The sequence below is a fragment of the Amia ocellicauda genome, chromosome 5 (assembly GCF_036373705.1).
Source record: "Amia ocellicauda isolate fAmiCal2 chromosome 5, fAmiCal2.hap1, whole genome shotgun sequence".
In the NCBI taxonomy this organism is placed as follows: Eukaryota; Metazoa; Chordata; class Actinopteri; order Amiiformes; family Amiidae; genus Amia; species Amia ocellicauda.
Window position 1 is genome coordinate 42158847 of NC_089854.1, and position 13487 is coordinate 42172333.

The 13487-nt window shown below is 39.1% G+C and overlaps 1 protein-coding gene and 1 long non-coding RNA gene across 4 annotated transcripts in view; one reads left to right on the top strand and one right to left on the bottom strand.

Annotated features, from left to right (window-relative positions):
* Positions 1-1576: 1576 nt before the first annotated feature.
* On the bottom strand, positions 1577-7026 carry LOC136750304 (uncharacterized). Its single transcript, XR_010816848.1, has 2 exons — positions 6595-7026; positions 1577-4176 (listed from the first exon to the last, which is right to left on the bottom strand). It is a non-coding gene; the product is annotated as an uncharacterized LOC136750304 (long non-coding RNA).
* Positions 7027-8681: 1655 nt separating this feature from the next.
* Positions 8682-13487, top strand: part of ttll12 (tubulin tyrosine ligase-like family, member 12) — a 37533-nt gene continuing 32727 nt past the window's right edge. For all 3 annotated transcript variants that reach the window (XM_066705266.1, XM_066705269.1, XM_066705267.1), the window contains exons 1-5: positions 8682-8860; positions 9845-10035; positions 11433-11631; positions 11809-11968; positions 13076-13209. In XM_066705266.1, coding sequence (XP_066561363.1) covers positions 8708-8860; positions 9845-10035; positions 11433-11631; positions 11809-11968; positions 13076-13209 — 837 coding nt within the window. In that variant the 5' untranslated portion in view covers positions 8682-8707. The remainder of the gene's footprint in view (positions 8861-9844; positions 10036-11432; positions 11632-11808; positions 11969-13075; positions 13210-13487) is intronic.

Genomic DNA, 13487 nt, shown 5'->3' on the forward strand with positions numbered 1-13487 from the left:
GTTAGGTCCATAAATATTTGGACAGTGACACAATTGTCATAATTTTGGATCTGTATGACGCCACAATGGATCTGAAAGGAAACTGCTTCAAAACTCATTGGACAGCACTTCACAGTGCAGATGGACAATGACCCGAAGCATAGTGCGAAAGCAACCTAAGACCATGAAATGTTCTGCAATGGCCAAGTCAATCACCTGACCTGAATCCAATTGAGCAGCATTTCACTTACCGAAGGCAAAACACCCCAAGAACAAGCAGGAACTAAAGACAGCTGCAGTGCAGGCCTGACAGAGCAACACCAGGGAAGAAACCCAGCATCTGGTGATGTCTATGGGTTCCAGACTTCAAGCAGTCATTGACTGCAAAGGATTTGCAACCAAGTATTGAAACTCACAATTTAATTCATGATTATGTTAGTTTGTCCAAGTACTTTTGAGCCCCTAAAACTGGAGGGACCACGATGGGTGAAATTCCTACACTGTTCACCCAATTTGGATGTAACTACCCTCAAATTAAAGATGCAAGTCTACACTTCAAGCACATCTTGATTGTTTCCTTTTTAATCCATTGTGGTGGCATACAGAGCCAAAATGATGACAATTGTGTCACTATCCAAATATTTCTGGACCTAACTGTAAATAAGGTTTTACCACTTTACCTTTCTAATTTGCCCTTTTAGCAAACTCTTTTTCCAGAGATCATTATGATATGTGAACAGTCAATATTAAGCTCCCTTTTGAATTTTAAATATCACAGGGCATCTATATATTTTTGTACTTGAAGGTTTTTATTTTATGTTTGAAATATATTATTATCCATCCATCCATCCATCCATCCATCCATCCATCTTCGAAACCGCTTATCCTGTTGAGGGTCGTGGTGGAGCCAGAGCCGATCCCGGCAGGCATAGGGCGCAAGTATTATTATTATTATTATTATTATTATTATTATTATTATTATTATTATTTATTTATTAGCAGATGTCCTTGTCCAGGGCAGAGTATATACACTACCATTCAAAAGTTTGGGGTCACTTAGAAATGTCCTTGTTTTCAAAAGAAAAGCAAATTTTTGTTCATTAAAATAAAATAAAATAAATCCGAAATACAGTGTAGACATTGTTAATGTTGTAAATTACTACTGAAGCTGGAAAAGTCTGATTTGTAATGCAATAGGTGTACAGAGGCCCATTATCAGCAACCATCAGTCCTGTGTTCCAATGGCACATTGTGTTTGCTAATCCAAGTTTATCATTTTAAAAGACTAATTGATCATTAGTAAACCCTTTTGCAATTATGTTAGCACAGCTGAAAACTGTTGTGCTGATTAAAGAAGCAATAAAACTGGCCTTCTTTAGACTAGTTGAGTATCTGGATCATCAGCAATTGTGGGTTCAATTACAGGTTCAAAATGGCCAGAAACAAAGAACTTTCTTCTGAAACTCATCAGTCTATTCTTGTTCTGAGAAATGAAGGCTATTCCATGCGAGAAATTGCCAAGAAACTGAAGATCTCGTACAACGCTGTGTACTGCTCTGTAGAACCGTCTCAGAAATAAGTGGAGAAGTCGCGGAGATAAAGCAAACAGAACTTTAATCGGGCCGGCTCGGAAGCTCCACTGTCAGAAATAATTCCTTCAGTGAGGCCTAATGTTTACAAACATGAGTACAACTTTATAGGAAAAATGACGTAACATCTTATGGCCGTTCATCCAATCAGAAGATACAGGTCCGGGTCCGTTTACGATCTGTCCTCCCGTGAAGAGGTGATGGATACAAAAAGCAGATGTCCGTCTTTGATGTGCACTAGGAAGATGCGATCCCACGGTGGTCATTTACCTAGTGTCAGTCGCTCAGTAACAGAAACATTCCTGCCTATCTTGAGAAACTATTAAGTCATAAACAAATTCACAGCAGACATCTGTAGGCTATTGTAATCTTTCATTACTGACAGGAGTCTCTAACAAATCGACCTTGTTGACCCTTTACTTGTCCTGCTAAATCTAATCTGCTAAGTCTGTATACAAACTACTTCTAATGCTAGTATTAATATAAAACATTATATAATTATCACAAAACACTTTCTTCAACATCCTATACAGAGTCTTCATTCCCTCCTTTTTGGCAATAGAGCGAAGCGAATAGAAGCCAAAATAATCGTGTTTGTCAGTTACAATAATTTCTTCCTCCTGAGGGGCAGGTGGTATAGTGCTGCGTTTTCAGCTCCCATCCATCCCAACCTGCCACCTACGAGGTGTGTATGTATGTATGGCGAGGTATTCAAATAATCAGGGGATAGGAATGTCTTTTTCTTTGCCTGGTCAGGCAAACAATCATATCATAACTATACCTTAATGAATATTGAGCTCTCTTATGGAAATTGCAGTGGCCACCTACAATTTCCTGGAACTTTACTGTGTCTGTGTCTCAAGTTATATTTCATCCTGCCCCAGGTCATAAAGGTCAATCCCCAGTTACATAATACATACATTGTTTTGCTTCTAAAGGAATACAAAAGTCAGCAAAAATGTTATTTTTACAAATTCAGTTATTCACATATATTTATGTTGCATTTTAATTTATAAACATTGTACATTCCATACATCTCAAGAGAAGGGCAATGGACTTATTCTTACTTCATGACTCTTATTCTATTCGAGTAATTTGACATCTCCACCAAAAGTACATTATAAATTAACTACCAATACAAGAATATATGCTACTGCAGATGTCATTTGAGCTGTTTTCACAATGTATTGCAGATTCCTATAATCTGGACAACCTTTAATAGCAGTATTTTAACTTATTTCTCCATTAAGTCAAGCATCACTTCAGCGCTGTGGACCTCAACATCAGTCTGTTCAAGATGCCGTGAGGCTGTCTTTAAAGCCGCGCCCTCGGCCTACTGTGTCTCCAGGAGAACACCAGCGTCTTCTCCATATGCACCTCTGCCACTACGGGTCAGACATCGGTTCCTTCAGGACACGGTTCATAATGTGCATATCTGCCATGTGGAATAGATCGGTAATCTGAAGACACAATGTGTGGTTCGCACAACATCAGAGATCCTTATAAAAGGCATCTCTATCACATGGACAGTAGTTGACATTCACACAATCTATAAGGTTTCCAGTAAAGGGACAATTCAAAATAATAATCTTGATCCCAATTTATCACAGTTTATTTCAGTACAGCACTCAGCTGTCATCAGCAGCATCATATCTCCTTTGTTACTGAATCCATTTTACTTCCTAGTGTAAATACTCTTTTGTGTGGAGCTGTCATACTTTCAAAACAATGTGCTTATCTCTTTCCTTTTTATCTAACTTCTGAGACTATCTGAGACTATTTTAATAATTATTAGGTAAATGATGGCTGTTATTAATCTTTTCCTCAATTCATTCTTTATAAATGAACCATCATTTGAAATTATTTCCATAGTTTCATTAGGAACAACTCCTATTATTCCTATTTTCATTATTATTATTTATTTCTCTAATATTTCCTTCCAACATTGCCAGTGTCTTGATTTGTATTTTACCCATTAATGGACATTCATTGTCTCCATATATAAATTTACTTTGAATAAACCATCATCTTTAAGAATAGATTATATAATTACTTTTATAATTCCATCCTTATTCTACTAAACCTTGTAATGACTGCTGTACACATCTTTGCTTAAACATTATCATTATATTTCCCAAAAGTTAGAACCAAATTGGCACTGCTCTAAAGCCAATTCTATCGCCCAATAGACTTATGCAATAAAACCTTTTTTTTTTTTAACTAGAGCAAATATGTATTATTTGTTCATTTCAAAGCATTGGCTTTGTTATCACATACAATTTTTAGAACTAGTTTTTCACTCAATTCCCATATACAATAATACAATACACCATAGTAGCATTATTCAGTGTGTATCCACTTACATCACATTGAAACATCACATATCATTTCACACTTCAGTCACACATCCAAACAGCACAATTCTTTCAATCCAGTAGTCACTCTACTCTCATTATGGAAAGGATAGTTAATGAAATGCCCATAGTCCCACCAGACTCTGTATCCTTCAATTGCGCTTAGATTTAAAAGAGGTTGGAGTTGTATGACTATTCATGTTTCTTTTCAATCTATTTCCATATTGTTTCTTCAGGCCTTTCTCCAACTTTTCCTGAAAGATAAAATTATATTATTTTCAGCACCTGAAATCAATCAGAAATGAATTGTTAATAATCTGTCCACCTATTCCTGGACATCACCTGTTGTCAATTGGAATCAGCAGAGTTAGTTAGTTTATCACTTTCACAATATTATGGTAAGCATCGTATGCTTCCGCAATCCCCCTCCCTCCTGTCCGTCCACACACACTGGCATCAGTGGCCATGAGGACGGATTATGGGCCGCAGCACTTAGAGCGGAGGCCAGTGTGAGAGGGGAGACTATGCACTGATGTGTCATGGCATGTGAGTAGGGAACCTGTGGACTAAATGTGAGGGAAATTCATTGTTTCTGGTTCCTGTGAAGACAGATAATAGTAGTTATTTTTCTATTCATCTGTATCAACATCAGTATTATTAGCATTAGTAATGTAACTATTCTTGATTTCCCAGGACATTACTGTCGGTTGACAATGTTGCTTGATTCGTTGTAGTACATCTGTATTTAGTTACAAGGCAGCTCTCTTATCTCTCTGTGTATATATACACTCACCTAAAGGATTATTAGGAACACCTGTTCAATTTCTCATTAATGCAATTATCTAACCAACCAATCACATGGCAGTTGCTTCAATGCATTTAGGGGTGTGGTCCTGGTCAAGACAATCTCCTGAACTCCAAACTGAATGTCTGAGTGGGAAAGAAAGGTGATTTAAGCAATTTTGAGCGTGGCATGGTTGTTGGTGCCAGACGGGCCGGTCTGAGTATTTCACAATCTGCTCAGTTACTGGGATTTTCACGCACAACCATTTCTAGGGTTTACAAAGAATGGTGTGAAAAGGGAAAAACATCCAGTATGCGGCAGTCCTGCGGGCGAAAATGCCTTGTTGATGCTAGAGGTCAGAGGAGAATGGGCCGACTGATTCAAGCTGATAGAAGAGCAACTTTGACTGAAATAACCACTCGTTACAACCGAGGTATGCAGCAAAGCATTTGTGAAGCCACAACACGTACAACCTTGAGGCGGATGGGCTACAACAGCAGAAGACCCCACCGGGTACCACTCATCTCCACTACAAATAGGAAAAAGAGGGTACAATTTGCACAAGCTCACCAAAATTGGACAGTTGAAGACTGGAAAAATGTTGCCTGGTCTGATGAGTCTCGATTTCTGTTGAGACATTCAGATGGTAGAGTCAGAATTTGGCGTAAACAGAATGAGAACATGGATCCATCATGCCTTGTTACCACTGTGCAGGCTGGTGGTGGTGGTGTAATGGTGTGGGGGATGTTTTCTTGGCACACTTTAGGCCCCTTAGTGCCAATTGGGCATCGTTTAAATGCCACGGCCTACCTGAGCATTGTTTCTGACCATGTCCATCCCTTTATGACCACCATGTACCCATCCTCTGATGGCTACATCCAGCAGGATAATGCACCATGTCACAAAGGTGGAATCATTTCAAATTGGTTTCTTGAACATGACAATGAGTTCACTGTACTAAACTGGCCCCCACAGTCACCAGATCTCAACCCAATAGAGCATCTTTGGGATGTGGTGGAACGGGAGCTTCGTGCCCTGGATGTGCATCCCACAAATCTCCATCAACTGCAAGATGCTATCCTATCAATATGGGCCAACATTTCTAAAGAATGCTTTCAGCACCTTGTTGAATCAATGCCACGTAGAATTAAGGCAGTTCTGAAGGCGAAAGGGGGTCAAACACAGTATTAGTATGGTGTTCCTAATAATCCTGTGAGTGTACATAAACACACAAAGCACATACAGATTGAAATCCAAAAATAATTCAGATATTAGATTAGTGGCGTGTTTTGTTGACCCTGCAGTGTCTCAAACAGCCCTTAGCATTTATTTATTTATTATATTGTTATTATTAAAAATCTTTGAATTACACTACTTTGGTGTTTTCTTGATCTATTATGATCAATTTCTTCTCTAAATTCTTATTATTCAGACAAAGAATTATAGAAACTTTGTCGGTTTTTTATCTTGCCTTTACCATTTTAAGTTTAACATTTTAAACTTGTAGGAATTCACATACAGACACGTATTTTAACGCCATTATGCCAATCCTATCTTTGCCAACGATGGGGCTATATCGCTGGACTTTATGTACCTCAGGTTCCGTCTGGCTTTGACTGCCACTGACTGTCTCAGTGTACAAGGGTTTCCTTGCTTAACTTGGAGCTCAGCAGGCCTCGTTGTACCTTTCGGTTCCCTTGGAATCTCTCCCCGCAGATCTGTCTTACCTGGAGTTCACCCTACTGTGAACCTCCGCTGTACAGTCAACCTTTCTATTTGTTTTACCTCTGCCTCTCCACAGGTTCTCTTTAAATTACAATCTGAGAGCCTCACACAATCCCGAGATCAAATCTAAATATACAGGGTGGTCATTTTTAAAGCTACTCACCCATATTTTGGTCCCGGGAGTGGAGGCAAGTTCAGATCCTCGTTCGTGACGCCAAGTTGTAGAACCGTCTCAGAAATAAGTGGAGAAGTCGCGGAGATAAAGCAAACAGAACTTTAATCGGGCCGGCTCAGAAGCTCCACTGTCAGAAATAATTCCTTCAGTGAGGCCTAATGTTTACAAACATGAGTACAACTTTATAGGAAAAATGACGTAACATCTTATGGCCGTTCATCCAATCAGAACATACAGGTCCGGGTCCGTTTACGATCTGTCCTCCCGTGAAGAGGTGATGGATACAAAAAGCAGATGTCCGTCTTTTATGTGCACTAGGAAGATGCGATCCCACGGTGGTCATTTACCTAGTGTCAATCGCTCAGTAACAGAAACATTCCTGGCTATCTTGAGAAACGATTAAGTCATAAACAAATTTACAGCAGACATCTGTAGGCTATTTCAGCACTGTGTAATCTTTCATTACTGACAGGAGTCTCTAACAAATCGACCTTGTTGACCCTTTACTTGTCCTGCTAAATCTAATCTGCTCAGTCTGTATACAAACTACTTCTAATGCTAGTATTAATATAAAACATTATATAATTATCACAAAACACTTTCTTCAACATCCTATACAGAGTCTTCATGCCCCCTTCACAGAACAGCGCAAACTGGCACTAACCAGAATAGAAAGAGGAGTGGGAGGCAAGAGGACAAATACATTAAAGTCTCTAGTTTGAGAAACAGACGCCTCACAGGTCCTCAACTGGCAGCTTCATTAAATAGTCCCCGCAAAACATAAGTCTCAACGTCAACAGTGAAGAGCTGACTCCGGGATGCTGGCCTTCTAGGCAGAGTTGCAAAGAAAAAGCAATATCTCATACTGGCCAATAAAAAGAAAAGATTAAGATGGGCAAAAGAACACAGACACTGGACAGAGGAAGATTGGAAAAAAGTGTTATGGACAGATGAGTCTAATTTTGAGGTGTTTGGATCACAAAGAAGAACATTTGTGAGATGCAGACCAAATGAAAAAATGCTGGAGATTGCTTGATGCCATCTGTCAAGCATGGTGGAGGCAATGTGATGGTCTGGGGGTGCTTTGGTGGTGGTAAAGTGGGAGATTTGTACAGGGTAAAAGGGATCTTGAAGAAGGAAGGCTATCACTCCATTTTGCAATGCCATGCCATACCCTGTGGATGGTGCTTGATTGGAGCCAATTTCCTCCTACAACAGGACAATGACCCCAAGCACAGCTCCAAACTATGTAAGAACTATTTAGGGAAGAAGCAGTCAGCTGGTATTCTGTCTATAATGGAGTGGCCAGCACAGTCACCGGATCTCAACCCTATTGAGCTGTTGTGGGAGCAGCTTGACCATATGGTACGTTAGAAGTGCCCATCAAGCCAATCCAACTTGTGGAGGTGCTTCAGGAAGCATGGGGTGAAATCACTTCAGATTACCTCAACAAATTGACAACTAGAATGCTAAAGGTCTGCAGGGATGTAATTGCTGCAAATGGGGGATTCTTTGATTGAAGGAAAGTTTGAAGGACACAATTATTATTTCAATTAAAAATCAATATTTCTAACCTTGTCAATGACTATATGTCCTATTCATTTTGCTATATTTCCTATTCAAACTCATTTCATGTATGTTTTCATGGAAAACAAGGACATTTCTAAGTGACCCCAAAATTTTGAACAGTAGTGTATGTATAACAGAGGAGGGGTAGTTCTATATACAATTTCAGCTAATTTAAGTATATTTACAGATTTTTCCTAACTACTTTAATTTTTCAGCACCAATAAAAAAAAAAAATAGAAGCACTGGTATATTATTGCTTTAACATTGGTGCTGTTTTATTTTACGTGCACAATTGTATTTACTCTTGTACGTAGCAATGAAGGAAGGGATTGTAGACGATTCTGAAAATATCTGATAAATATTTCACTGGTGGGTTTGTTTCCTGTAAATTTATGGAATGTAGTTTTTTATATTAATATGAATAATTAATATTATTATCGGCTAAATCGATTGCTCTGAATGCCCCTTTAAGCAATCTTCCCAGAGTGCACCGCGGTCTGCAGTTGTCAGTGTAGCTGGCACACGTGGGATCATGGAGACGTCTGAGGTAGAGAAAGACACCCAAGAACAGAATAAAGAAGAGGAAGAGTTCAAACACTTCATAGACCTGCATGGCCCTGCTCTTAAATCATCAAGAATACCCCCAATATACTGGAAGAGTCTGCATTACAAACTTGCCAATGAGGTTTGTGCATTTTCAACACACTGGAATCGCGTTTGGCTTTGTCGATGTCCGATGAAGAACCGTTTGAGACAGTGATGTGTACAGTTTCACTCACAAATGCTGCTCTCGTTGAAGAGGGTCTCTTAATAAACTGCAGGAAGATTGTCGTACGCCAGTTAATAACAGATTTGGGAGATGAAACGAAATCTAATCGAGCAGAGGAGCTGCGGGAAAGGCTCCGCCCAGCTGTGTATGGTTTTGCAGCCTGGAAGCATGCTTTATGTTACTGTTATGAAAGAACATGTTCACTTACGTCATTTCAACTTAAGAAGAAAATGCAGAATAAGAGCTGTACGCTATTTCCCCCAGTACAATCTAAGGCAGTGGTGTCTATATCTGCCCTGATTTCATGTTCTGCATTGTTTCTGTTTGACGTTAGCTATGTATTCCGCATCATATTGCTGATTTCAGTTATGTCATTGTGCATGATTTACTTCCCAAGCTTTAATAATAATAATAAATCTTTATTTTCTATAGCGCCTTTAAAACTTGCATCTCAAAGCGCTTTACAAGAAAAATAAATACATTGAAATAATACAATCATAATAATTTAAAAAAGAATACAATAATAAATCACATAATAATCACACAGAAGCAATCCTAAAAAGTGAGTTTTAAGAGAAGATTTAAAAATACTAAAAGGTTCAACATGTCTGGAAGGAAGGAAGGGAGTTCCACAATTTTGGAGCAAAAGAGGAGAAAGCCCAACAGTTAAAAAACCAGGAACAAGGAACAGTTAAAAAACCAGATTCAGAGTGAGCGGAGATCCTTACAGGTTCTTACAGTGAAACGTGGAAATGTTTCTTTAATCATCCCTTTGAAAATAACTATCATCACCATCATAATAATAATAAGTTATAGCAGTTAGATTCTTATGTTATCATCTCTTGTTTGGTAAGAGATGCATTGCTTTCCTGTCATCCTGTTTCCTCTCTCTGTGTGCAGATATTTGATGCCGGCCATGTGTTCGGGATCATGCAAGTGGAGCAGGTGGAGGATGAGCAGGAGGCCGAGGATGGGGAGTCTGATGAAGAGGCTCAGGAGGAAGAGAGAAAGAAGCCTAACCCAGGGGTGGAGCTGGTGTCCAAAGTCCTTGTGACCAGTGAAAATGGCCTCCAGGCAACTGACCCCACTAGGTGAGAGAATATGCATGTGATGCTCTGAGCAGGGCAATAACCTTGCTTTATGCAGCTCCTTTTGAGCCCCATCACACAGAGTTAAGGCAAGGAGACCTGCTTTTTCAAAGGCAACTCATATATGCCCGATTTGGAGGGAAGCAAACTTATTCTGAGTACATTACACATAGCATATTGCAGTATGAACAAAAAGTCCAAACTGGACATTATTGAATTTCAATTCAGTTGCAGCATTTGTCCACCTGAGGGCGGACTGATGATATAAATATATACTGTATTTGACTTCCTGTTGCAGTGACATTTTCACTTCCATTAATAGACATCAACAATAAGACTCATTTTACCACAAAAACATTTTGAGATATTTTTCAGTTTTTTACTATTGAATATATTTTTCTGACATCTTTGTCTACTATTAAAATAATAAAAAATTGAAATGTGTTTACACTTTTAAATCTACACCTCATTATATTAATATTACCAACAGATAAAATAATTTGAACAAAACTTTTTAAAAACTACTAGGCTACATATTCTTTTAGTTTAGTTAATAAAATAGTTATAGTTTCTCTACTAGTGTATATTGAATTTAATCACTGAATCTGTGACTCCAGAGGCTATAGTGTCTGTCAATACTTTTAAGAGCAGTCTGCTGAAAGCCACTTAAACCTGTCCTGTCAATCTTCTAAAAAGATTGATGACATCGCTGACATCAAGATGCATGTCAAAATATACCTTTGCTGTCTCTCAGGCAAACAATAGTTTATGGGGATTTTTTTTGCCTTATTTTTTTTTTTTTAATAAAACGTCTTCTTCCGGTAAGACAGTGTTTGCTAATAAGGTAACCCAAACCTAGAAGCAATTACAGATTAATCATGTGACACAAGTCTGAATATGTTTTCTTGATGCACAAATTAGTCAAAGCAAAGTGCCGATCACTTCAGATATGTTTGCATATTTCCTTCTGACGGTTTAACTGAATTATATAACACTGTTTCTTATTTTGACAAGGAATCAATACCTTTATTTATTTTGTAAGCAAACATCCTGATCCTGTTTTTTGTACTGTTCTCCACTTGATAGAGGGGTTATGAGAGGTTAGTTCCACTGATCTGAAATTCAAAACTCAATACTCAACAACGGCAGAAGAATCCTATGTCAGTCAAAAATCCATCAAATATGGGAATCTTAATTCGCCCTCAGCCAGTGGCTTTGAAGTTTTTTTTTATTTCTTCCAGGCACTTGCATCATCTGTTTTTATAAAAATGAGTCCTGGACTTAACCCTAAACATAACCCAACTTTGTTGTTCCAGGAGCTACACCGCATAACCCAGGTATGCCCAGGGAACTAGTTGCATGAATGTCTTCTCTTGCGATTTCCCTCTGTCCTCTGCCAGCGTGTTCCTGATTGATCATGCCTGGACGTACCGCGTGGAGAGCGCCAGGCAGCAGCTGGAGCAGGTCCCGGGTCTCTTGCAGCGTATGGCCAGTCTGATGCACTTTGATTTCCATGGAGAGTACCCTGACGAGGACGTGGTGGAGCAGGTGTTGGAGGAGATGTGGAAATACAACCAGACCTACCAGCTGTCTCAGGGGGTAAGGGGAAATGGACAGCTCATAAGGGCCACATTCTTTTCTGCTCACCTTTCCTACCTTTAAAATTATAAATCGTCATGTTTCTCCAAGCCCATTTCTCGGCTCAATCATGGAGATAAGTCACACATTTGTTAATGATAAGTCATTGTATATTACTCTCCACTGATGCCTCTGCAGACTGCAGAGGAGAAGGTGCCCGTGTGGTACATCATGGATGAGTTTGGCTCCCAGGTGCAGCACTCAGATGAACCCACGTGTTCCATGGCCCCTTTCTTCTACATGCCAGAGCAGATCGCCTACACCATCCTGTGGCCCCTACAGGACCTGGCCAATGGAGGTAAACACTGTCAGACTGTCTGACATGGCCTTGAATTGTTAAAAGGTGATCCATGTACTTTGTAAAGTTTGATTGTGATTTTACAAATAACTGTATTCATGCATGTGCTTATTATTATAAAGGAAAGGAAATTGTGTTTTCACAGGTGTTTTGTTGTGTGTGATGCAGTGGTTTGCTCTGCTGCCTGCCATGATTACACAACACAAGTAGGTTTTGGCCCCCCAGTGTACATGTAGAAACTGCAAATGTGGTTTGAGTACTATAGTGAATACTATATCTTATGAAAGTCGCATCATTCAAAGTGTGTTTCAGATAAGCAGTGTCTGTTAGTGATTCAATCTTGAAGCGTCCACTGGCTTTGCCACATCCACAGTATATCAAGTTGAGTGTTGTGAGATCTAGATGCTGAATTGTTAATAAGATTTGAGCTTTACAGCCTGTGAAAAGACAACCTTGTTTTTAATGCATTTTCTTGTAGTGGGTAGAATTTCACCAGCTTGTGAATGTTTTTTATTTTTTCTAAAACCTTAACTAGTTGACCAGATGTTTAATGCTCACAGAAAAGGCCCCTGATGTATGCATCTCAAAATAGTTTTGCATCTCCTAAATCATCGCTTGTTTGACAGGTACCCTAAATTGACTGCTTGTTGGGCAATGAAAGACCTTCAACTACACTTGCTTTTCAGAGAGCCCATTAATGGTCCCCGGGCCTCCTAACTGATAATGGCTCAGTAGGATCATATGTAGGCCCTTCTTTGATTAGATGCTTTGAAATAGTTTTATTTCTAAACTGATTATGTGCTGCCATCCTTGTCCTCAATGACCATCTCTTATCAAGTTGGCATTTAATTTTCATAGGTCAAAAAATATTGCTTAACAGTTAACAGCATCAACTAGCTCAACTTCTCAAGAAAGATATTGTAGCAAGCTGGGAGACACTGAAAAAGCTGACATAATATTAGGAGTTTGGATATTTAAATACTTTAGATTCATATACCAGAAGATGAATGTTATACTGACATATTTGCTGTCCTCACCACTTTTGAGCTCTTTGATGGCCTTTTTGTGCTATGTTAATCATTGCAGTCCTTGTGTCTCCTCTCCCAGACGAAGTGACTCGAGATTACGCCTATGGAGAGAGTAATCCTTTGATCAGGAAGTGTAGACTCTTGCCCTGGGAGCTGGCAGACATGCGAGCAATAAGTCCCTTCACTCCTGAGCCATCTGATCTTTACTACCAGGTACGGATTTTTAAATCACAGTGGCATCTTTTAAAATCTACAGTGGAATATTCCATAGTTAAACAGGAGGCTGGGCACTAATGAGTTTCTTCATTGATACAGAGTGCATTGAGGCCTGAGCTCAAAACTGATATATGAATATTGCAATGTGGACTGTATTCAGTGGGATTACTCTGCTTAACACAGACTTGTTTGTAGCGCATATTGCTTTTAAAACGTATAGTTTTCATATGCCAGACAGATTTTGTTTATGGGTAAAACATACATCAGGACAGTAA